Here is a 25,681-nt window from a genome sequence, read left to right on the forward strand (position 1 = left end):
TCCATAATAATCCAAACCAAACTGATCACAAATAAACAAAGATGAAAAACATTTAAGGCAAGAGAGAACATATAAAAATCGTATAGCAAGGCCATGATTCGAACCCACAACATGAAAACTGTCAGGCAAACGTGATTATCATTCAAACGTTTCTAGTAAATTATCTAATAAAAATTAACTACTTTCATCTTTCATCTGCAGCTCCCACCATGCATCACTTTGGTTCTGATGTAATCCTAACCACATTTCTAATTTATAAATCGGTAATTTACATACTAAACTACGTGTAGTACTGTACACTGTATTTCATTTATAACACGACCTTTTCCGCTATATTGTCCAATCATTGACAAGCGCTAACCGGAAGTTTTGAACAAGCTGAAACGCGGGAAGTTGCTCAGTTTCTTCAGCCGGACGACAGCGAAGGTAAAAACACTCTGCCGAATAACCCAATTGAAACCTTGTTTTTATTCATTTCACTGCGCGTATGCAAATCATTATAAACAATGTCAATCTATTTAATATATTAGTCATTTGTAGAGTATCGAATTTTTATCTTTATCTCACGTCCAAGTCGCCGTCGAATTCGAATGGCCGTTTGTTTTTTAAACCGTGATGATAGAAATGACACTAAAATGGCTTCCCTCGAAGGCCGGCGTTGGATTGAAACAAAATGAAGGTTGTTACTTGTGAGATCGCCTGGCACAACAAGGAGCCAGTCTACAGTTTGGACTTCCAACACAGCTCCGATGGACGCACTCATCGTTTGGCCACAGCTGGCGTGGACACGACAGTCAGGGTGAGGATCGATATCTCATGGGCTTTATTTTTTTCCTCCAGAAAATGTCGATTTTGATTGAACCCTCGCCCCTGTTTTTTCTTCTTTTTAGAAAAGGTTAATTAAATTGAATGTATAACACTTGTTCGTGCCATTTTCTTTATTTGTCTTTAACACGAATCCGTTTTTCGTCATCAGGTTCTACAGATATAGCAGACGTTAATGTGGTTTTCTTACAAAACATGACAAGCAATTTCTCCCGCAAAACATGGATGTAAACACGTTACTCATTGAAATTACAGTATATTTGAATTCTTCAGCAATTTAACAGAAACAAGCTGGCAAACTACATGGACATAAGTCTAAAGCCCTGTTCAACTTGCTTCCCCCACATTTGTGCCATTCCCTGCAGTGGCCTGGTGCAAGCTTGTCAATATATGGCAGTTATTGCTAATTTAACACACAGGAAATGGCCTCTTTCCTCTAGTTTGGATGTCAAGTAGTTCACAGAAAATGCTAAATTGATACAACCATACAAATTGTGGCCAAAAAAATCTGTTCATTGCTGTGTATATTTCACCCACGTCACATTATGTCTTTTTTCTTGTGTCCCAATTAAAATCGGGACACTGACTCCGTGTAGAACATTCTTCAATTAATTTGCATTTGCCTTCACATCAGACTTTACCTGTGTGAACACATAACACAGTTAAATTTTACAGGCGATAAAAGGTGATCAGTGGTGCTGGACGTAAACCCACCCTACTTTTGCAAAATGACACTACCGGTATGTCTTTGGGAATGTCCGGTAAGTATGAGAAACAAGGTACAAAAATAGCAAATATTTATTGATGCAAATTAATGTTTCAGGTCACTTTTTAAAGTAGTTTGTAAGGAGCCATAAAAGTCCTTAAATACCGCAAAGAAATTACCAAATTGGCAACACAGACTGTGGATTTTATAATGACTTCTCTTCGCTCTCACAGATGGTGTTAGTGGAACCAGAAACAATCTTTAAACATCAATTTGTGTGGTCATTCATTCCTTTAGAATGTCATGTTTGTGCAGTTGTGGAGAGTCGACATGGGCCCAGATGGAAAGGCGGAGGTTGATTTTCTGTCGAATCTGGCCAGACATACAAAGGCTGTCAACGTGGTCCGCTTTAGCCCTCGTGGCGAGCATCTCGCCTCAGGAGGAGATGGTACGTTCAACACGTGGCTATTTTTACTGTATCTCCATTGATACTATAAACATCCAATACAAGAAGTATATCAGAAATTCTTCAGTTATTTATAATATGCTACATTTACTTTTTTTAAGTGATTATTTTCTGGCTCCAGTATATGGAAATATGTCAATATCAGAAGCACCTCTCTCTGGAATGCAATTGGATTGGATTGGATATGCCTTTATAAGTCTCACAGTGGAGAAATTTACATTTGACAGCAGCAAAGTGCTCCCTCCATCACTTTTACAGACATACGTGTAATAATCACCAGGGATGGACAGTGTGTTGGATTCTCGTGTGGTCTGTTGCATCTGCGATACAGTGACTAAAATTGCATGCATTATAATACATTGTTTGACACCCTTTCTGATTGCACCCACATTTTATGGTTAAGAAATAGTAAATACTTCTCGAAGAGATGCTAATTTACTTCGAGGCCTCTTTCAAGCTGCCATTGCGCCACTTTGAATATTTAAACACACAGATAAACATGAAACGTTTATTTTAAGTATAATCATATTTTATGCCCGGTGTACTATGACGATGTGTTATTTTTGGTTATCTGGCTGAGCATTGCGGTAACAATTACGAAATTTGACACAAACAGTAGGCCTGCGTTTTATGAGTAAATCAACAGTCAAGAATAAATTGTAATTATTTGACATGAAATAATAAAAAAAAATGCTCTTAACATATAAAACAACTTATTAATCACTTACTTTCATCACTTTGCTGCTGTGAAATGTAAATTTTTCCACTGTGAGACTAATAAAGGCAAATCCAATCCAATGCTCGCTCAGCATTCATTCATCAAAATATTAAACAGGAATCCAGATTTAGGTATCTGGTTCCCACCGTCCACAAGACAATATTGGATCTAATTAGCTTTTGTCTGTGTTATACAATTCTGTCTTGTTTTTAATCTCTTGAAGAAAACTATCAAGATCTGATTTCTATCTGTGTGGATTTTTTTTGTTTTCATTGTCATCAGGAGAAATAACATTGTAGACAAAAAAATAATCGGAATTGATCACATAATTGAACAGATGTGCTATTGTGTCTGCTTTTGGCCCAAATCCATTTGTTGCCTGGTTCAGATGCGGCCATTCTGCTGTGGAAGCTCAATGACAACAAGGAGCCAGAACAGGCACCAGTGTTCCAGGATGAAGAAGAAACTCAGCTAAACAAAGAGAGCTGGTCTGTCATCAAGACTTTGAGGTACAAAACCACTACCATGGCGTTAATTTCCGGGCAAAGCAGGAAGTGTTTCTTTGTATGCTGTTTATTTATTTCTCAGCCACTAAAAATCTGGGGGGAAACAATAATTTCGAAAGGTGACATTTCTCTGTCAGTTTGTTGAAAAAAGAAAACAGTCCACTTAGCTCTGTCTGTTGCGTTTTTAGGGGCCACATTGAGGATGTGTATGACATCTGCTGGACCCGTGATGGGAACTGCATGGTGTCTGGTTCTGTAGACAACACAGCCATCATGTGGGACATCAATAAAGGTTTCCCGAAGAAACATCCAAACACACCAACATGTGTTCCAAAATTAATTGCCCTCATGTCATTTACCATTTTTTTGGTCTTTCAGGGCAGAAAATGTGTATCCTGAATGACCATAAGAGCTACGTGCAGGGTGTGACCTGGGATCCGTTAGGGCAGTATATTGCCACTCTCAGTTGTGACAGGTACCCATTATTACCCACAAAGGCCTGAAAGGATTGGTCCACTGAACTGACAGTTGTGTATCAGAATCAGAAAACCTTTATATGTTTTATATTAATCATTTTCAGAGTGATGCGTATTTACAGCACCAATACAAAGAAGAAAGCCTTCTGTGTAAGCAAAATGAGCTCGGTCTCACCTGCAGATGGAGAGGTCAGTCAACACAGAGCACATTTAGTCACATGTAAACTTTGTCGCAATTATCCGTAGAGATGTTATTTGGTTACTATGTTAATTTGTTAAGGTAAATTAACTCAGCTTTGGAGAAAAGTATCAGAACCTTTTGTTGTTCATATATTTGAAGGTCAAGCAGCACCGCCTCTTCCATGATGACAGCATGAGGTCTTTCTTCCGACGTCTTTCCTTCACACCAGACGGCTCGTTCTTACTCGCTCCAGGTACTTGTGCAGCGTGTTCTTGGGAAATTGTCGCAGTGTTTATTTTAAAGGACCACCGACGTCACTTTTTGTTTTTAAACTGCCATCAGAAAAACGTTTTATAGCATCTAAAATACCCAAAACACGCAGAATGATATTTTTATTCAAATGTAAAACACCAATAAAAATGACTTGAAAGTGTCCAAAATCTGAAAAAAATTGAGCTACGAATTGGCCATTTTCTGAAAGTCCCGCCCCCAGTTCGTGACGTCACGCCAAGATGTCTTGCATTGCTGAAGAATCAAAACAATGGCTTCAGATTTGGAGAATATGCTTTCTTTTTACACATCCAGTTATGAATATGATTCAAATACAGTAAAGTCTCGTTATATCGATATCGGATATATCGATAGTCCCGGTTATATCGATGCTATTTCTATGCACGCACGGAGAAAATTACATGCAAACAGGGTCGAATATATCGATAGTCCCGGTTATTTCGATATTTTTTCGGACTCCCTTGAATATCGATATAACGAGACTTTACTGTAGTTCTGAAGAGGAAAGCATACATGTTTGCAATCGATTAAAGAATTTATTCTGTGTCATTTTGAGGCAAACGGGCGAGGGGGAATGTCGCACCCAAAAATGGCCACCGAGCTGTTGTGAGAAATGAATCAGCCCGTTTACACAGGCTGATAAATTCCTTCCATGGAGCTTGGACGCCCTCTTCTGGCGGCTTTTGGGTGCAACACAAGGTTTTCAGACCAAACAGTACAGCAAAATACATTGACGTGATGGAAGGACTACAATGTGTAGGGGCGTTCCTTTGGTGACGTCACGTACGGACTCGTCACCAACTCAAGAACAAGTCTTCCTGAATATTCGGCGCAAGTCCTAAAACGTAAAATATAGCTTTATGCGGTGGAATCTTATTAAAATACGCTCAGTAGAAGTCATTTGAAGCCATTTTACAAATTATGGACACAACTTATCCGGAGACGTCGGTTGTCTTTTAAGGGAAATGAGGTGTCAACTGAATCTTACTGTACTCACTTCTTCCCAGCTGGATGCGTGGAGGTTGGGGAGACCATCACAAATACTACTTACATCTTCTCAAGGAAGAGCCTTAAAAGGTGAAATGCGCTATATCATATCTATTAACGATGCCGTTTGCGCCGCATTATTGTTGAAGCAGACCTTTGAGACCACGACAGGGCAAGTGCATCTATACCAAGACTACTTCACAATTGTTGACACTTGGTTTTGAATCTTCACAAAATAATCTAATTTTCCATCTGTTTGAAGCCTAAAATGTGGTAAATGCTCTAAAACATCAAGGAAGGCAAATACTTATGCAAGGCACTGTATCATATCTACTTGTTATTGAATTCATTTGTCTTTTAGGCCAGTGGCCCACTTGCCATGTCCAGCGAAGGCCACGCTGGCTGTGCGCTGTTGTCCGGTTTACTTTGAGTTGCGAAGCAAGAAGGCAGAAGGTAAGAATAATTCCCAGACTGTGGCTTGCAATTTTTATTTGAGGTCTCCCATTTCATCTTCTAAATGTTTCTCTGTATCCACATTTCTCTATTAGACGGTTCAACCGAGCCCCTTCCTAATCTATTCAAGTTGCCGTACCGCATGGTGTTTGCAGTGGCCTCTGAGGACTCTATATTCCTGTATGACACGCAGCAGGCTCTTCCTTTTGGCCTGGTGTCCAACATTCATTATCACACACTCAGTGACCTCACATGGTAATTCAACAATCATTTCTATAATAATCCATACAAATATGATCCAACATATTTAGTCGAACAGAAGTTCACAGAGTTACAGTGAGACCTCAACTTACGAACTTAATTGGTTCCCAGACAGTGTGTAAGGTGAAAAGTGTGTATCTCAAAATACATTTTCCCATAGGAAACCATTAAAATGGGAATAATCCGTTCCCGGGTTTCCATAAAATATACTTTTCAACTAAATAAGCCTTAAAACTACACACAACATACCTTGACATCTATGTATAATAAATGTGCTATTGTATTGTAATGAAAGAAATACACTGCATTGTATCATAAAGTCACTTTATTTACATTTGTGATGGTCATTTATGGCTTGATGGAATGGCGTTGGAGGTCAAAGGGAATTGCTGTTTGGAAAGAGGCGCATTACATGAGGACTGTAATGAAAGAAATAAACTGTGCTGTAAAATAAAGTTTTATTTACCTTTTTGATGGTCGTTGATGGCTTATGGAAGGAGAGTCACCTTCCATAAGGACTGTTGGTGCTGTTCGGTCGTGTGCTTTCGCCAAAGATCACTCCGCCAGCCGTGGTGGGTGTGTATTATGAAAATAGTGCTTATTATAAGGTTTAATTTTCATAAATTTGACGTTTGTAAGACGAAAAGTTTGTAAGATAAGGTGTTTGTAAGTTGAGGTCTCACTGTATTTGTTTCATATGACACTGCTTCCCAACAGCTGACTGGACTTCACTACTTTGAGCATGGCTGCCTCAAAGTTTTAAATTACAGGTTCTCAATTAAATATTCCCTGTTCAGTCCCTGAAAAACTTTCTCAAGATCACATTGAGAACATTGAATGGAACTGAAAAAACAAAACAAAACAAAATTCATTGTAATCAAGCGGCTCACCGCTACTTCCGGTATCTTACAGGAAGTCACTCTCATAATTGTTTGTACATGAGAGCCCTCTGGAAAATGGTGGATATGGAATATGAATTATTGAATCGCTTCAAAAGGATGGCATTGTTTGTGGCAAAATATGCATTGTTGTAAATGAGACTGGGTGGTTACGGAAGAAATATTCAGGATTATTTTGATTGACATTGAACTCCTGATTGATAATTATATTGAAATCACGATTGGCATCCGACGTATAAGCTTGGACAAAACAAACATACGAATCAAACCTCAGAAGATGGAGGACACTGATTCGCTGTGGCGACCCCTGAAGGGAAAAGAAGAAGAAATTTTTCACAAAACTGTGATTTTATCATTGACTCACATTTTGTCTCAGGTCTCGAGATGGTACCTTCCTGGCAGTGTCCTCCACAGATGGTTACTGCTCCTTCCTGTCCTTTTCACCAGGAGAGTTGGGAACTCCACTAAAGGAGCCTCCTACTCTAGAAGTGTTCACCCCAACCAGCGCTGCTGAGAAAAAAGGCAAAAAGACTCCAGCAGCGCGAACCTCATCCCCCGTGTCTCAGCCGTCGAGCTCTGCTTCCACTCCCACGTCGCACGTCACCCCAAGCCGCAAAAGAAGCTCCTCTGTCAGGACCCCAGATGAAACAAAGACAAAGGCCAAGCCTCAACCTCGAAAGATCACCCTGAACACACTGGAGGCATGGGGGAAGCCCACCACTCCCAAAAGCATGTCTCCTTCTACCCCTCAGACGCCTATGACGCCAAGCACAAGTGCACCGTCAACTCCTCAATCTTGCGTCAACCCGCTCACACCCACCTCCTCGAAGATCGTCCATCCCACCCCGCTCATTCCCACTACACCCAAAGTCCAAAACAGAACCAACTTGCTCACCACTCCGAAAAGTGCGGTAGCGTCTAAAGGACCCATTCCAAGGTAAAAAATACAATGAACACATTTTTAAAATAGAGAAATTCATCTCTGGCTCATTTACAGCCACATGTTTTTTTATGATGCAAATGGCCTCATTCTTAATCAGTATTCTTGCACATTATGACACGATGTAAACATCCTAAATTTATGGCAAACCTTTGCAAAGAGGAAACAAAGAACAATTACAATTTTGGAGTGCCGTATTCATTTTGGTCTTATCTGAATCAGAGACAGACTCTCGGTATGGCGATGGCAATTTTATTTTTTTTGTTTACTGCAAAAAAATGATTACAGTAAAGTCTCGTTATATCGATATCGGTTATATCGATAGTACTGCTTATTACGATACTATTTCTATGAACTCAAGGAGAAAATTACATGCCCGCAGGATCTGATATATCGATAGTCCGGTTATATCGATATTTTTTCCGACTCCCGAGAATATCGATATAACGAGACTTTACTGTATTTTGATTTTCACACTCTGTGTATTTTCCCTTGTGATCCCCCTTTTTAAAGTTACGCTTGTCTATTTATATGTAGGTTATGGACATGAACATTACTATTGGGCATCACATTAAGATGCGTTTCTTTGACTTTGTCCACATGTCAATGAAGAAATGAACCATCCATCCATTTTCCAGATTGCTTTATTCTCATTAGGGTCGCGGGGGGTGCTGGAGCCTATCCCAGCCATCTTCGGGCACTAGGCGGGGGACACCCTAAATTGCCTGCCAGCCAATCGCAGAGCACAGATCCGCATTCACAGCTAGGGACAATTTGGGGTGTTCAATCAGCCTGCCTTGCATGTTTTTGGAACGTGTGAGGAAACCGCAGGACCCAGAGAAAACCCACCTCGGGGAGAATATGCAAACTCCACACAGGGAGGCCGGAGCGGGACTCGAACTCGCGACCTGTACTGTGAAGCCGTCGTGCTAACTACTGAACCAAAATACTAGAAATAGCTCTCAGTATGATGTCAAACAACAACCACAGTAATGAAACTGTCATTGAAATGACCTCTGCTCATTTAAATTTATACATTCATAATATGATCTTTGGAAAGCTTGAATCTTATACAATTTAGTACTGGATCTCATTAATCTATGTGAAATGGAACAAAACAAATATATGGTTAGAATTATTTTAATGGCACTGTAGCATAATATATACTGTATTATGGCACAGGTGTGACCCACACTGCCAAAGTCCAAAAGAAAATGGCTACAGAGGGGACCTATACACATTACAAACACCTTCCCCCCGTAATGAGAGAAATAAAGTCAATCAGATTACTCTGATATTTTTTGAATGTTGCTGTGCCGATGACCATTTTGTGTTTGGGAGCCTTTTACTGAGCGCGTTGCTTGTTCTGTAGCCCAGATAAATACAGAGGGTTGTGTCAGGAAGGGCATCCGACGTAAAAGCTTGGCCAAAACAAACATGCGGATCAAACCTCTGAAGATGGAGGACACTGATTCGCTGTGGCGACCCCATGAAGGGAAAAGCCGAAAAGAAAAGAAGATTATCCTGATATTTGCAGGTTATGGTACAAAATGCATGCAAAGGTTGAGAAACCTTGAGAAGACAATGGGGCTCAAATAGAAAGAATGACTACTCCCTCTGGGTGTTTTGATCATGAGTCCCACACACGTATGAAATTGGGTTCACAACTGATGGCTCTGAATAAACATTAAATATTCCATAATTTATTTTGACTTACATTGGGTCTACATTCAAGATGTAACTTAAAATTGTCACCATGTGCATCACTACACCTGGAAGCGATTGAAAATATATGAAATTGTCGTCGGTGTTCTGAAAACAGGGAGACGTGATGCAAATTGCTTTGTTTTGCTTGTAGTTGCAAGTGCTCTGCTTTGAACAAAGCCTCGTCTGGCTTTCGGGTGTTCGTTGGACCCCCTGTTGATTGTCAAATAATCACTTAGGCTCATCGCAAACAATGGAGTCTGCTAGCTTTGTATTTAAACATGTAACTTGAAGCTGGTCTTTCTCAGCTGACTTTAGCTAGTTTTACAACTAGACTATGAATATCATGAATGGACCTTCTGCCACTAACTTATTTTGTCTTTGTTTCCAGGCGAGTTTCTTTGACTCCTATTAGCTCACAAACAAACAGTCCGCACTTTGGCTCTCCAGCGTCTACTGAGAAAGCTAAACATGGTAAGTCTGTGTTACAGTATGTCCTATCTAACAAAAATGTTTAAATCCTGGTTGTTCCTTTGCATATCATTCATCGCTCCAGTTTCATTCAAATTAGAAAATAGTACAAGAGGTCCTTGTTTGACGTTAGAACGCGGTGTTATACTAAACTACGCACATACACACTGCGCTTGTTTTTTTTCTTCAGCAGAGAAATGTTTTCAAAAAATATTATATCAACACAATCATGACTTTACTACTTACAACATTATTACAATTACATATATTGTTGGTTAGTTTAAACCATGCCACATATAAATTCGGCTCACTGTGATAGTAACTGACTGAAAGTTGATCACCACTTTAAAAGACAACCGACGTCTCCGGACAAGTTGTGTCCATAATTTGTAAAATGGCTTCAAATGACTTCTACTGAGCGTATTTTACAAAGATTCCACCGCATATAGCTATATTTCATGTTTTAAGACTCGCCCTGAATATTCCGGAAGTCTTGTTTTTGAGTTGGTGACGAGTCCGCACGTGACGTCACTGAAGGAATGCCCCTGACCGAAAAAAGGACACATTGTAGCAGTCCTTCCATCACGTCAATGCATTTTGCTGTACATTGTTTGGTCTGAAAACTTTGTGTAGCACCAAAAAGAGGCAGAAGAGGACGACAAAGCTTTTTAATCAGCCTGTGGAAACTGATTAATTCCTTATTTGTTGCCCTGCCTCTTTTTGGTGCTACATTTCCCGCCCCCAGATACCTCAAAATGGCACGGAATAAATTATTTAATCGATTGCAAACATGTATGCTGTCCTCTTGAGAACTATTTGAATCATATTCATAACTGGATGAGTAACAAGAAATCTCAAGCCATTGTTTTGATTCTCCAGCAAGGCAAGACGTCTTGGGGTGACACCACGAACAAGGTGGCCGGACCTTCTGAAACTGGCCATTTCCGGGTTCATTTTTTTTGCAGATTTTGGACACTTTAAGTCATTTTTATTGGTGTTTTGCATTTGACTAAAAATACCATACTGCGTGTTTTGGGTATTTTAGATGCTATAAAACGTTTTTCTGATGTCAGTTAGGAAACAAAAAAGTGATGTGGGTTGTCCTTTTAGCATTAATAACTGGTCAAACTAACATGTTGAACAGTGTTGTCTACCATCTTTTCATTTGTCTTCTTTCTCCAGGACGCCCTTCTCCCCCCACCGATCCCCTTTGTCAGCCCCCGGAGTCTAAGCGGCCTAAGGTGGATGACAAGGTTACCGCAACAAATAGCATCATTCAGCCTTAGTGTGGTCATGACATAAGTATGACTGTGAGACTGACGTCATGATCACATCATCTGGTGTGAAATGCCACAATGCCATTGTGATTGAGAGGGTCACATCTTCACACATGATACACTCAAATGCATAAATGCTTTGTGTGAATGATTTATAGACTTGTATAATAATTAGCTAGTCTGTGATTTAACATTTTGATCTTTAAATTCTTAATACTTGTGAGTAATACACTTGCAATAATAAAATAGCACTTGAAGATTAAGTGCTGTGCAAATTTTGGATATACGATACTGTGTTTCCTGAATCTTATTTTGCTTATCGGGTTTGGCACATGAGGTTTCAATTGTCTACTTGGTAGTAAAAAAAAAATTAATGTGTAATAGATCTTTTCATTTGGAGCAAAGCTGAATCGAATTTTTTTTTCTTTCTAAATCTGCTTCAGAATTGCTCTTTAGCCATTGATTCTATTGTACGTGTACTCAAAAGTTATGGGTAAATGTGCCTCTATCCCACCTTACTTTGAGTGAGAGGTCATCCGTTAACCTAAAATACATATTTTGGCATGTGGGGGGGGGGCATATCGTATCGTGCGAACCACTAGTGTGATGTTCTGCCCATCGTTTAATCACTTCAACTTTTTTTTTTTTCTTTATGACGTGAATGTTGAGTGCTTGTGGATATGTGTTGTCAGAATCAGAAAGCCTTTAGTAGTCGCACAATGGGGAAATTTGCAAATGACAAGATGAGCAGACGATCGTCAACTCTTTGAAACCTTTCAGACCTTTTATCCTAATCAACAAAGAACATCATTTCCCTCCCCTTTTCTTAGAGATATGGTGTCCTGATGAATGTTTCTTAATTTTCCATCCATCCATTTTCCGTACCGCTTATTCCTCAGTAGGGGTGCGGGAGCCTACCCCAGCCGTCTGCTGGCACTAGGCGGGAGACACCCTGAATTGTTTGCCAGCCAATCGCAGGGCATACAGAGACAAAAAAAAAAAATTCGCTCTCACACCTAGGGACAATTTGGAGTGTTCAATCAGCCTGACATGCATGTTTTTGGAATGTGGGAGGAAACCGGAAACCCGGAGAAAACCCACGCAAGCCCAGGGAGAACATGGTAACTCCACACTGGGAGGCCGAATCGGGTCTTGAACTCACAACCTCTGCACTGTGAAGTCGGCATGCGAGCCACTCGACTACCGGGCCGCCCTGGTTCTTAATTTTGTAATATTTAATTCACTTTTCACAACTATTCACAATGAATGCATTCATCATTCTTCTGATCCGTGTAATCCCCACAACACAAGAGTTGGAGGGGTGCTAGAGCCTTTGCCAGCCCTCTTCGAATAGTAGGTGGGGGACACTCTGAACTGGTTGCCAGCAAATCGCAGGGCACACTGAGACGAACAACCATTCACGCTCACAACCACACTGAGGGACAATTTTGAGTACTCAGCATGTCATGCATGTTTTTGGAACGTGGAAAGGAAACCCACATGCAAACTCCACACAGGGAGGTCGTATCTGGATTTGAACCCGATACCTCTGCACTGTAAGGTTAACATGCTAACCACTGGAGTGCCAGGCCACCCAGAATACAATGTAAACTAAATACTCATGCTGTATGTATGTGTTTTTTTTAAATCTCAAATAATGCATGTGATATTAAATGTAAGATGTTTTGCAGTAGTCTAATGAAGTAAAATGTTTGTGTGTACTGATACTTTACACGAGAGTAAATGGATTTTAATGGTCATGCAGATGGTGTTTGCTTGAAGTTTATTGTAAAAATAAAGTTAAATGACAGTTAAGACAGTGACATTTAGATGCATTTCAATCATTAAGTGATTCTAAAAATATTTACTCAGATTTCTCAAACCTTAAACATAAATCAAATCAACTATATGCAGTACTGTTCAGTTTAAACTGATATTTTTTTCGTAAATCACCCACTTCATAATAAGATCGGTCAACCTATCTTGTTTCTCAATGGGTTTGGAAACTACAGATTGACATATCGGTCAACCAATTGTAATCGAGCTCTATTGGCGTCTCTCTTTCTCTGACACTGATGTGCCCAGTGTGAAGGCGGGGAGGAGTTGGCTCGTTTAGGCTGATTAGCAACAAACAGAAGGTTGTGAGTTTACATTTTGGATTATTTCATCACCGGATGGAATCGTGCCACCACCGAAGGCGTAAAAACTCACATCCATGTTAATCCGACTCCCGTTTTCACGCTTTTCGTCGAGGCCAGGTGGCTATTTGCAACATTTGTAAGGGCTAATAGCGGAGGGCAAACTCGTTTTTTTAGGTCGTTGGAGGTGGCGATGGTGAGCTGATAGCTGCGTCATCATGTTGCTTCCGACTCGAGTTGGCCGAAAGAAATCTCAAGTTAAAGCCGTCCCGAGCCATCTTTCTCCGAAGGCCACTCCCGACCACCTGAGGTAGATGCAACGCGGACCGCTGCCCGGGGGCAAAGCTTGTTAACGGCAGGGGACCGAACGAGGTGCCTGACTTTACATCACTTGGCGTTATTGGCGCGATTCCCCTCCTGGTCTGCAATTGTTGTCTCCACTACAGCGAGCAGTCCCCCAATCAAGCGTGTCGCCGTTTGATCGTCACAACAACAACGTGACCGTAACGTTTGTTAAACATTAATTATAGCCATATAAATATTTCATGTTTGGATGAGGACGAGTGATGCCTGCGATGACATCAAAGCTACAAACCGACAGCATCAACTGAAATCTTATCGTTTGGCACTTTCGCCCCTATCGTTTGATGAGATAATTTCTCCCATATTTTTTCTGGAACTGGCCAAATAAGACAACTGATGTTTTATCAGGGTGTCAAAGTGTGTTAACTGGACGTGAGGGAATTTTGGCTGGGTCGCCCTCAAAGCAGGGACAACGTTTCACCCTATCTATCAGCGAATACAAAACAAGTCACGATGGCCGTGAAGGGGACAATTTGCCCCCAGAAGCCGTGGTCTAGTCTTGCCGGCGAAAGGAGCTGGTCGCCTAACTTCGAGTGGATCGGTGGACTGCTTTATCGAAAGAAGCTGGAAAGGGGCTTCCTCAACTATCGGGAAGTTTTGGACGAGGATCGGAGACTGGAAGTAGTCGCTACCTTTCACCGGCGACCACCACCCGGCGTGCGTCACCTCACCTTGGAGGAGACCTACAAATGCGTGGCCGAGAACTACTGGTGGGAGGGTAAGAGCGTCATTTTGAAAAGCCTTGAGCCCATCTCACAAACGTTTGCATGGCCTATCCCCACGTGACACGATGTCTATCAAAGAGGAACGACAGTATGATTATCGGAATCAAACATTTACTGCAAATAGGGTATTCACGTGATTCCTATTTTGACACAAACTTGCCTTCATCCATTTCTGTTCTGCTCAAGTCAAACTCGAAGTAATAATTGAAAACATAAACCTCCGTACTGTTTGGCCAACTTGCTAATCAGGTCACTCCAGAGAGATGAATCACTAAAATGGTTGAGCTGTATACCCCATGACTCAGGTATGATCCACAATCCAACATTTAGTCGCTTTTTATGCATCAAGGGCACCAAAACCCCCATTTATCCTTTTCAGTTTGCTACCTGTGTTGTATCATGTCACCAAATGGCAAATTAGTTTGCGACAGGGAATGTGTGTGCCACTGTGATTAAAATGGTGGTTTACATCTGAGATTATACATTTCGATCCAATTTTTAAACTACTGGTGAAGTCCTTGTCGCTGTGAGAGTCCCAAATAACAACTGTAACCCCTCAGGGACATGTGCAGTTCCTTAAGGTATTAGCTATGATATGCAGCCTCTTCTGTGTATTTTTGTCGGTGGTAACAATCCGTCCATCCATTTTCAATGGCATTTATCAATCACGCGAACTAGCATATATTCCATTTGATTTTGGATTAGCGGCGAGTTTGACCTTCGACTGCTTGTCAATCATTTGCAGTGGACATAGGAAGAAACAGTCACACAAATTGACAATGCATGTTGTTTTTAGTAAATTTGAGTCAGCCATAGAGGACAGAGAAAACACAAACTCCAGACAGGAAGGCCATAGCTGTGATTCCAACCCCAAACAGTGATGCAGACATGCTTCAGGCTACAGTGCAGTGACTAATTTCATGATATTCATTCACATCTCTGGTTGCGGACCTCCACAGGTTTGGACTAGCTATGGGTCACCTTCATAGGCATGTTCTCTATAGTTTGTGAATAACTGCACAGTACTATCTAATTTGATATAAATAACTTGTCCCTGTAACCATACGTTAATGATGAAAACATTAATTCTTTACATTCGTATACGCTATTGAGGTACATTGTCCTTAAACGGTGTGGCTATTTTTGCTTTATTTCACAAAGAGGTGAACCTCATCCAATCTTTGCTTTTGAAAGACTGAGCGATTCAGGGACAGTCCTTTTTACACCCACTCCTGACATCTATATGTTCCCAGCTAATCTGTTCACCTATGGGATGTTTCAAAATCTTTAGTAATATTTTTTTTGCCACCTTTCCTCGCATTTTTGGAATGTTTTTGCACACATTCAAATTTAAGTTCATGATTAGTTTGAATTTCAATATCTATTGTGTATTCCATTACATATAGGTTGAACATGATTTGTAAATCATTGTATTGTCTTTCAACTTCCCAACGTCATTGGAATAGAGTCTGTACATGAGTCATCCACAATTTTTGTCTCATTATTTCACTGAATGGTTTCATAGTCACTGTTTTAATATGTTTATTATTGTTGCTGTACTTTTCCAAACCACACACGCTCATACCGAGAATGATCTCTAATATTTTGTTAGCTTTTGAATAACATGATGTTGAGGTTTTGCCACACCTGCCCTCCCAAAAAAAGGATACAAATACATATATTTATCTATTTTGTTGTTATTGCAGGAATGTACTTCCACATCAGAGACTTTGTCCTGGACTGTTCTGAGTGTCGGAGCCAGCAACACAAGGTGACAGACGTGAGCAAAAGTTGCAATTTTGAAAAGAATTTCAGTTTCTTATTTGGCAAATATATTTATCACACATATTTTGAGTCTACACTTGCTCGCTTTCATCTTCTGTCCTTGATATAATTTATACAGCGTAGCCCCACTGCACCTGACCCACACACACACACATACTTAAAATCTGCCTCAATCCTAGGAGCTAGGCAGCCGAGGATGCGTCACAAAGACGATAGAATCGCACGGCTCTGACCTGCTCAACAAGCTGAAGAGTCAGCGGGAGGCGGGAATGTTCTGTGACATCACAGTGCGCACTAATGGTCAATCGTACGCCGCGCACAAGGCAGTGCTGGCAGCCGTCAGTGACCACTTTCAAGAAGTCTTTACAGAGATGGACTCCACTATGAAGGCTGATATAGATCTCACTGGTAAGTCAAAATTGAGTCGGCGTATATGTCACATTCACAGCACATTCACATTTGCAGCTTCACAGTCCAGTATTTCATAAAAAACACACCACATGCAATAGTTTTAATATTGTTTTGGAGCAGACAACTTGCTTTGTATCACTAACAAATATTGTTGCCATAAATTTCAAGACATTTACATTTTAAAATTGTTCCTACTTAACTCATTCACTGCCAGACGATGTGCAAAAATGGATCCACTCCAGCGCCAGGGTTTTTGTCGTTTTCACTCAAAATTTAATAATAATAAAGGCTAATAAACTAATAATAAAGGCATACTAATACTATACTAATAAAGGCATATCCAATTCAATCCAATCCAAAATGCAGGAACCACAGAATACTGAGTTTTAGGACCGTAAATTTTGCTCAATGAGATCAAGTAACATCAAAAGCAGAATGGCGCTCTCGTACAATACAATGTTAGATTTTTTTCCGCACTGCCTCAATTAGTGATTGAGCTTTATTTTGGAAGATGGGTTAAGACGGATGTTACGCTTCGACACCTTGCCAGGAACAACTTTGAAGTAAATGCATTGAAATGCATCTTCTTCTTTCATCAGAAAAAGAGTTAATTCCCAAGTTATATGTGTCTGGAGTTATCTGAGCTTAAAATGGCGGCAGCTGTACAAAGGAAAATGGTGCCCCCTCGTGGGAGGGAAAAACATCGCCAGAGGTATGACCAGCACTATATCGGCACCCCCCACAAGACAAACCAAAGCCTGAACAAATTCGGGAATGGTGCTCGACCTCATGCTTTTCAATTCCCAAATAAATTTTGGAATGGCAGTGAATGAGTTAAATGACATAAACATACATTCCATACAATACCTGTAAATGACTGTTTTAGCCCGCCCTCCCTAAAAAAACTACAATGTAACTCAAAATTGGGATTTCCTATGAACGGACTATTCCCTTAAATAGTCCAGATGATAATTGTGTGACTTAATTTTTGCTTACTTGGGAATCAGATTAATTCAGTTTATTGTTCAATTTAGCGACATTTCACATACCAATAGAACTCAACACAGGGCAAATAAAAGAAAATGTTTACTTAATACTTCTAACTCAGACTTGCCAGAACTTTGTAGGCCTCCTTTTAATGATCTTTTTGGCATTGGCAAAAGGTGATGTCATAAAGGAACAGCAGCTGAAAGGATCAGCAGTTGAAAGCAGTTTTCAAACTTCCGGTTGACTCTCTCACCAAGTAATCCCTGGCTCCATGTATGTCAGTGATGGTTCTGTTTTCCCCACTTAGGTTTCAGCGAGGACAGCCTCTTGTCTCTGCTTGATTTCTCCTACTCTTCCACCCTTTGCGTGCGTTGGGAGGACCTCCCTGAAGTCATCACCATGGCCCGTCACCTGGGCATGTGGCCTGCTGTGGAGGCCTGCACTGCTCTGATGAAAGAGCACCACAACATTGCTCATCCTTCCCGGGACTTAAAATTGGACTGTGGTGGGGTTTGTAGTCGGCGCCATCAGCAACAGACAGAAACTAAAAGAAAGAAGTTAAAGGATAACACTGGTGGAGTCTACTTAAAAATGGAAACATCTGATGAATCTTTGGAAGCAAGTCCGTGTTGCAATTTGCATAGGATGTCAAATGCCAAAGTTCATAACGGACTTCCTATGAGCCCCTCACACAGGATGAAACTGATGGATTTCAAATCTCCTTCCTCCAAGAAGACTGCCTTATCCACAAATATTGCCACCGCACAGTCAAAAAATTACCCGCCCATATCTCCACCCAATGCGCGTCTTCTCCGCTCAAGTCCTGGGGCTGCTCAGCAAGTTCAGAGATTACTGCCCATATTGGAAAGCCCTCGACAAAACCGTAAATCGTGCACCCCCAGAACCAGTCCGATTTGTAGCCCTGTCAGGGTGAAGCAAGAGGTGGAGGAGGTGTCAGTGGATGAGGAAGACTACGCAAGAGCCCAGGAGAAGTACAAACTAATGCTGGTTCTCGGCCTCCAGAGGACAGCCCTTCTCCCTCGACCGGAAGATCTGATTGGTTGGAGGCAGAAAAAACGACTCAGGAAGCTCAAAGCCAACAACTACTCGCTAACCAAGAGGCGAAAACCCCGCTCCGCTCCCCCAGTGCTACCGTTTAGCCCTGTGACATTGTCTCTTCCCCTCTGCAACCCTGTTAACAGCATCCTACTCAAAAAGGAGGCAAAAAACAAGTCTGGCGGCACACCTGGAATTACAAAGAGACAAAATTCCAAAAAACACATCCCGCCTAGCGACAGGAGCATGCGAAGTCAAGGGGTCTTACCTGATATGTTCCGAGCGGTGTCCCAACCTGGCTTTGGTGGGAGAGAGCTCAGACGGTCTGTAAGAAATGGTGCTAATGCCCATCCCCCTGTCCAGCAGCCCGTGTGGCGTACTTCCACCAAAACTCCAGTTCGGAACACTGTCAGGATCAAATCAGAACCAGCTGAATACTCAGTCTCAGGTCTCTCTTTCTCATCAGTCGATCATTCGTCTCAGAGAAAACCGGCCAGAAATAAAATCACCGGCACTGCGGTCAAGACACTACGCTACAACAGCAGCCGTCCAGGGACAAAAGCCAAGCCCACGCAGGGCAACACCAGAGAGGAGCCAAAACCCCGCCGGGGTAGACCCAGGAAAGTGTTGAGGGAGCAGAAGGACACCGACAGACAAGCAAAGGGTGATCAACATGGTGGCTTCCAATTCTCAGAGCCGTCCCCTCCCCAGGCCATCTACAACCACCCTTTATACAAAGTCATCAAAGAGGAACCCCCAGATCCTGTGCCAGTTGGCGGGTGTTTGTTGGATCCTCCATCTCCAGACCTGGGTAAGCGTCAGAGCAAACCTCCCATCAAACTACTGGACTCTGGCTTTTTGTTCAGCTTCTGTCGGCCTTCCGGGGCACCCATGGTGGGAATCAAGAAAGAAGAAGAGAGCGTGGATATTTGTTTAACGCGCTCCGTGTCACAAATCGGAGAGAAATTTGGAACGGGTCAATCCAAGCACAGGGCATTGAGAGCCAGAGGAACACCCCACACCTTGCCGGTGGTGAAGAGGGAGAGAGAGGAGAGGAGTGTGAGCCAGAGTAGAGTTCTGAGACGCCGGACCAACTACAGAAACGACACCCCTGTTGTCAGATCCAAGGGGAAAAAGACTACTCTTATTATACCAAAGGTAAGTAATGGGGTGGCCATTGCTTCATAAAGACAGTTGAGTAAAAATACGGTATAGTCATCGAGTTTTGGACAGTTTATGGGTTCCTATCCGAGGTCTGACCTGTCTTTGAAGACTGTGCTTGCGTGGGCAATTCCAGTTTCTCTACACATTCCAATCACACGTGTTTGATAAGTAAAATACTGTAAATTTCCCATCTGTTTGGATGTTAGTGTGAACGCTTGTCTCAATATGTGCCACGTGATTGACTGGAGGCCAGTACATGACAAGCATCATAGAAAATAGACAAATGGTTAGTTTCAATTAGGGTTGGACAATATATTGGCTTGCCTTCAAAATAGTGATCTCAGAGAATGCAATTTTATAAGCGTCAAAGTTCCCAAAGCTCACCACCATTATGCAAATGTCCAATCAGCTCAGTGCTGGTTAAAAAAGGCATTGCGTCTACGTCAGCCACCCGTCTTCCCCGAGTATACGCTATCCCAGCTGCTCATGAATGCGAGGTGTCAAACTAGCTTGGTATGCGAAAGTCAAAAGAGAGCCTGGGAAGTTGGAGAATTTAATCACAAAACTTCTGTGAAATGCTGCGTCTCGAAAGACCGAAATACGTGCGGAGGTGTAGAATATACATCACGGATGCCTGTCTGACAGAGCAGTCAGCTATGAACAGAAAACATGTATAACAATAAGTATCTATCGGTATGAAAATAGCTACATAGTCAGCACACGCTTGAAAATAAGAAAAAAATCATGTTCCAGAGAAAATGACATGATTGCTACATAGTAACATGCACTCAAAAACCAGGAAAGAATTGGTTTGGGCTTACGTCAGCCATGGTGACCATTTTAAGTATATCAATCCATTCCCTGTACCACTTTTCCACACCTTATATGGGAAGGTTCCAAACGTTTTTTTTTTTAAGTCAAAGCTCCGTTGCCCCCTCGCCCCAAATCTGGAATTTTCATTTTCACATTTCCACCTATTTGTACTATTTTACAGTTAAATGGGCAAAAGTATAAAATGGGAGTTTGTGGTTTGTGTTTAGATATACAGTAGATCAGTAAATTCACTGGTCGCACAAGCATGATGACAATCATTTGCATGTCCCAAGTCGTACAAGCAAAATACCACCGTTTGGAGGCGGACTAGGTATTTCTTTCACATTTGTAGATGTTACTATACAGTAGTTTGTAAATATTGCACTGAAGCATTATTTTTAAAAACATCGCATGTATCCAAATCAGTATATGGGGTAGCACACCATGGACAGTCTTGCATCAGCCCCCACAACAGTCTTAGAGTGTTTTTGTCTTGAATCCTTCTAGCAAGAGCCGAGCGCCATCCCATTGAGCAGCACAGGCTGCGTCGTATTGGACTCTGTTCGTCGTGCAAGGCTAAAGCAATTGCGAGGCCCACGCAGCCAGGTTCCAAAAGCCCCAAAAGTGGCCCACTCTTGCACCCAATGCTCCAGCTCTTACAAAGACTGCGATGCGCTCATCATGCATCGCCTGCGGCACATCGAGGGCAAGCACTGGCCCTGTTTGGTAAGTTGAGACCCGTCTTATCTTCGGCCTGGACCCTTTATTTTATAATTGAGTATCATGTGATTTAAATCTGATTCAGTTTCTGGTTAATGTTGTCATCAAATGGTGAGCATAGTTTTATATATATTTTTTTTTCGCCATGGTAAAACTAGATGTTTGCAGATGTTTTACTTTTACAGTAAAGTCTCGTTATATCGATATTCAAGGGAGTCCGAAAAAATATCGATATAACCGGGACTATCGATATATCCGACCCTGTTTGCATGTAATTTTCTCCGTGCGTGCATAGAAATAGTATCGATATAACCGGGACTATCGATATATCCGATATCGATATAACGAGACTTTACTGTATAAAGAAATCCAGAAAAACATTTCGTCTGTTGTTATGGAGCACTACATAAATCAGAAATGTATTTTTGAAGGTGAAGTTCCAAGGGGCGGTGAGTGGTTAGCACGCCAGCTTTACAGTGCAGAGGTCGCCGGTTCGCATCCCGCTCCGGCCTCCCTGTGTGGAGCTTGCATCTTATCCCCGGCGTGGGGTTTCTCCGGGTCCTCCGGTTTCTTCGCACGTTCCAAAAACATACATGCCAGGCAGAATGAACACTTCAAATTGTCCCGAGGAGTGACTGTTGTATGTCTTTGTGTGCCCTGCGATTGGCTGGCAACCAATTCAGGGTGTCCCTCGCCTAGGGCCCGAAGACGGCTGGGATAGGCTCCAGCACCCCCCGCGACCCAAATGAGGAATAAGCGGTATGGAAAATGGATGGATGGAAGTTCCAAGGATTTATAACCGTTTAACAATTTTAACTCATTCACTTACATTGTACAAAACGGTCCACTCCAGTCCCAGGGTTTTTGTCATTTTCACTCAAATTGCAGGACCCACAGAATATTGAGTGTTAGGACTACGTACGAACGGGAGACTTTTAACGCGGCAGTGTGCTGCTTATGTCCCCTACTAAACGGATGCAGTTATTTAAGTCTAAAGGTTAGTGCCAATGCTATTTTGAGTTTGACGATCATTTTGACGATTTGCCGTAAGAATGGCAAGATCCCGCCAATCACCACCCATAGCTTGAATTTGTCATACTTTCCCATTGTAATCCAAACAAACCGAATCGTTTCAAGCGTTCGCTGTAGTAGGGTATCATTGGAATAGTATTTTTGACTCGTTCCTTGGATTATGTTGTCTGATGTCCTTCTGCTCTGAAGCTTTGCAGTAAGACGTTCTTTCGACTGAGGAATGTACGGAACCACATCCGCACCCATGACCCCAAGTTATACAAATGCAGGAATTGCATTGTCACCGGCTCCTGAGGCCAGTTCATCATCCAAAGTGGTGTGCTGAACCAAGGGTGAGGTTGGTGGCTCCTTTTCAAAGACGAACGTGCAGTCTCTTAATACTCAATTTACCATCAAATATCAGGTCAAATTTCCTCTGCAGCTCATTTCTTCATTTAAAGGACAACCGACGCCTCCGGACAAGTTGTGTCCATAATTTGTAAAATCACTTCAAATGACTTCTACTGAATGTACTTTACAAAGATTCCACGGCATATAGCGATATTTTACGTTTTAAGACTCGCGCTGAATATTCAGGAAGTCTTGTTTTCGAGTTGATGACAATGCCTGACATGACGTCACGTCTGGAACGCCCGTGACCGAGAAAGCGACACACAATGCATTTTAGGTACTTTGTTTGGTCTGAAAACTTTGTGTTGATCCGTGTTGATTGCGGAATTAGTAGGAAAGCACATAAATAACGCGATGGTGAATCGGCGTGTCTTGCACCAAGACTACTATTTGATTCTAGTTGACACAAATTCCCAGCAGACAAATCAGCCCCTTTCCAACGGCGCTTGGGTGCCATCTTGTGTATTTTCTGGGACGCTACATTGATACGCAAATACTTCTTTAATCGATTGCAAACATTTATGCTTTCCTCTTCAGAACTATTTGAATCATATTCATAACTGGATGAGTAACAAGAAAGGATATTCTCCGAATCTGAAGCCATTGTTTTGATTCTCCAGCAAGTCAAGACGTCTTGGCGTGACATCACGAACAAGGGGGTCGGACCTTCTGAAACTCGCAATTTCCGGGGTCATTTTGAAGTAGTTTTGGAACACTAACTCATTTTTATTGGTATTAATATCAGCCTGCGTGTTTTGGGTATTTTAGATGCTATAAAACGTTTTTCTGATGTCAGTTAGGAAACAAAAAAATGGTGTCGGTTGTCCTTTAAATGATGGATATTTTTAGACTCTTCTGAACAATACGCTATATATACAGCTGCCTGTCGATAAGTGTTGATATCATAGAAAACATAACTTATTTCAGTGCAATCCAAGAAGTAAAATTTATAGAGATGTATTTTGACGCATTTTTTCTATTTTGATGATTATTGCTTCCAGCCATTTAAGACCTCAAATTAACCTTCCACCGAATGACCAAAAATGTTTTTGGTGTCATTCTCTTGATCGGTTGATGTTAGCACAATACAGTTTGGTTGAAGTCCTTTTTTTCTTGCTCAGTTACAGGTTTACGTTCTGGCCATTTGCAACTGAATGGAAAAACGTCTCCCAATGTTTTTCCCTCTAGATTCCGACATGGAGCAAATGACAAGGAAGTCACACGAGCAATCAAAACCTTGTACATAATGAAGCCGTCGCCCTCAAGCACAATGGGGTCTGTAAGGACAAATGACTGTTCTTTTGATTTTAATCTAATCACAGTGGTATTTAAAAACCAAACCAAGGGTGGCACCTGTCTGTTTCCCCCCCCTAAAAAAAACGTCAAAACTTGAACATTACACTCAGGAGGTGGGGGGAACAAGACATCGTCGTGCAACATCGATCCCATGTCATCATCACGATCAACAAATTTGTGTATAAAAATGAAAAACGTCATTGTTTTAACTGGTCACCGTTACATAGTGTCATCAATCCTACGTGTAGAGTGGAATTTGGAGTGCACTTATCTTTAGCCTATGTTGTAAATCTAAGAGCGGGTGATTAATTTGAAGGTGGGGCGGGAATACTTGAAGCCAAGGGTAGGAATACTTGAAGTGTTTTATTGGGTGGGAGGGGGGGGGGGGTGAAGTCCAGGCGGTCTATTTGGGTGTTTAAGTGTCCGTTTTGGTGTGCTGAACTCCGGAATACCTTCACTCGCTGCCGCCCTTTGTTCTGATCCGCTATTCTCCTATTTTAATCATCCGTACATGGGCGGGTGGGAATACTGCGACAGTCGCGGCCACACTGCATGTGAATTTGCAGTACGTATACGGATTTTGAAACGTGACTGCTTCATGATGGCAATTTGATCCATCCCGTACTTCACCGCAACCCAAGCCATTTAACCTCCTACTGAATGAATGCAAAAGTGTGCACATAGAGATGTTTATGGTTCACAAATCGATTTTCAAAAATCTTTCACCTCTGTTAATTAAGATTGAATAAATTTTGGACTTTTATATTATTATTATACTTGCTTTAATTACCTTTGTTTTTCCTTTTGCTATCGTCTTGACCTCACGTGTTGAGCCAGCATGACAAATGATGGGATATTTAACAAAAGTATTTATATAAATTGCTGGAACCTTTTAACATGTTATTATCGGGAAAATAAGTGATTGCAAATTTTATTGAAATTTAGATTTTAAATGCATTCCTGTACTTTTTGTGGTTGGAAAACTTATATGTGTTTGCTCTGGGGATGTCTAATTTGATCAATAAAACTCAGTATATTACATTCAGCGTCTTAAAAGTTGCTTTTCTTTTTCCTCGGAATTGAAGAATTTCCAACCAAAACAAACAACTCAAGTAACAATTTCCAATAACGGCGATACTGACATTTTCCTCTGAATTCTTGCAACCACATATCCGCTTTGTCCTGACAAGGGTTGCTGGGGGTGCTGGAGCCTATTCCAGCAGTCTTCAGACACCCTTAACTGCATGGTTTCCAGCCACCATTAAACACCCAATAGAAATAAACAACCCTTCAGGACAATGTATTGTAGACGATTCCATTCGCCTGCCATGTGTGTTTGTTTTTTTATGTGGGAGGAAACTGGAGTACCCGGAAAAAAATTCACACAGACACTGGGAAAAAAATGCCGATTTCATCCAGGAATCGTACCCTCGCACATCTGCTCTGGAAGGCGGCTATGCGAAACCAGCCGACCACTATGCCTCCCCTCATGAGTTCTCACAAATGTAAATAATCTCTTTACTTTTCTTTCATTGGATACCCGCAAAACGCCACTTGGTGACAGTATAGCTCTGTGCATACTTTCCCCACTGTCTGATTGTTGTCTAGTTAGTTAGCATCTGTTATAATCTTTCAAACGT

At 41.5% G+C, this 25,681-nt stretch overlaps 2 protein-coding genes across 7 annotated transcripts; both read left to right on the forward strand.

The window, feature by feature from the left end:
* The first annotated feature begins 378 nt into the window (after nt 1-378).
* chaf1b (chromatin assembly factor 1, subunit B) lies at nt 379-11,450 on the forward strand. The gene is made up of 14 exons (XM_089003208.1): nt 379-426; nt 652-799; nt 1,847-1,979; nt 3,104-3,224; nt 3,410-3,513; nt 3,600-3,696; nt 3,802-3,886; nt 4,038-4,131; nt 5,177-5,246; nt 5,518-5,609; nt 5,705-5,864; nt 7,146-7,706; nt 9,805-9,887; nt 11,067-11,450. The coding sequence occupies exons 2-14, from the start codon at nt 674-676 to the stop codon at nt 11,168-11,170; spliced, it is 1,830 nt and encodes a 609-aa protein (XP_088859334.1). The 5' UTR covers nt 379-426; nt 652-673; the 3' UTR covers nt 11,171-11,450.
* A 1,803-nt stretch (nt 11,451-13,253) lies between these two features.
* Nucleotides 13,254-25,082, forward strand: LOC148894848 (uncharacterized). 6 transcript variants are annotated; one of them, XM_089002974.1, is made up of 8 exons: nt 13,254-13,609; nt 14,070-14,380; nt 16,094-16,158; nt 16,352-16,580; nt 17,878-19,784; nt 21,111-21,329; nt 22,545-22,687; nt 23,867-25,082. In XM_089002974.1, exons 1-7 carry the CDS (start codon nt 13,518-13,520, stop codon nt 22,647-22,649), a joined length of 2,928 nt encoding a protein of 975 aa, XP_088859100.1. In that variant the 5' UTR covers nt 13,254-13,517; the 3' UTR covers nt 22,650-22,687; nt 23,867-25,082. The 6 variants fall into 6 exon arrangements, with proteins under 6 accessions (XP_088859100.1, XP_088859095.1, XP_088859096.1 ...); XM_089002969.1 differs by having other exon boundaries at nt 13,254-14,380; nt 22,545-22,692; XM_089002970.1 differs by having other exon boundaries at nt 13,254-14,380; nt 22,545-22,692; nt 23,934-25,082.
* The last annotated feature ends 599 nt before the right edge of the window (nt 25,083-25,681 follow it).

Source organism: Hippocampus bargibanti, linkage group LG08 (genome assembly GCF_051943395.1).
Source record: "Hippocampus bargibanti isolate YZ-2025 linkage group LG08, ASM5194339v1, whole genome shotgun sequence".
Taxonomy (NCBI): Eukaryota; Metazoa; Chordata; class Actinopteri; order Syngnathiformes; family Syngnathidae; genus Hippocampus; species Hippocampus bargibanti.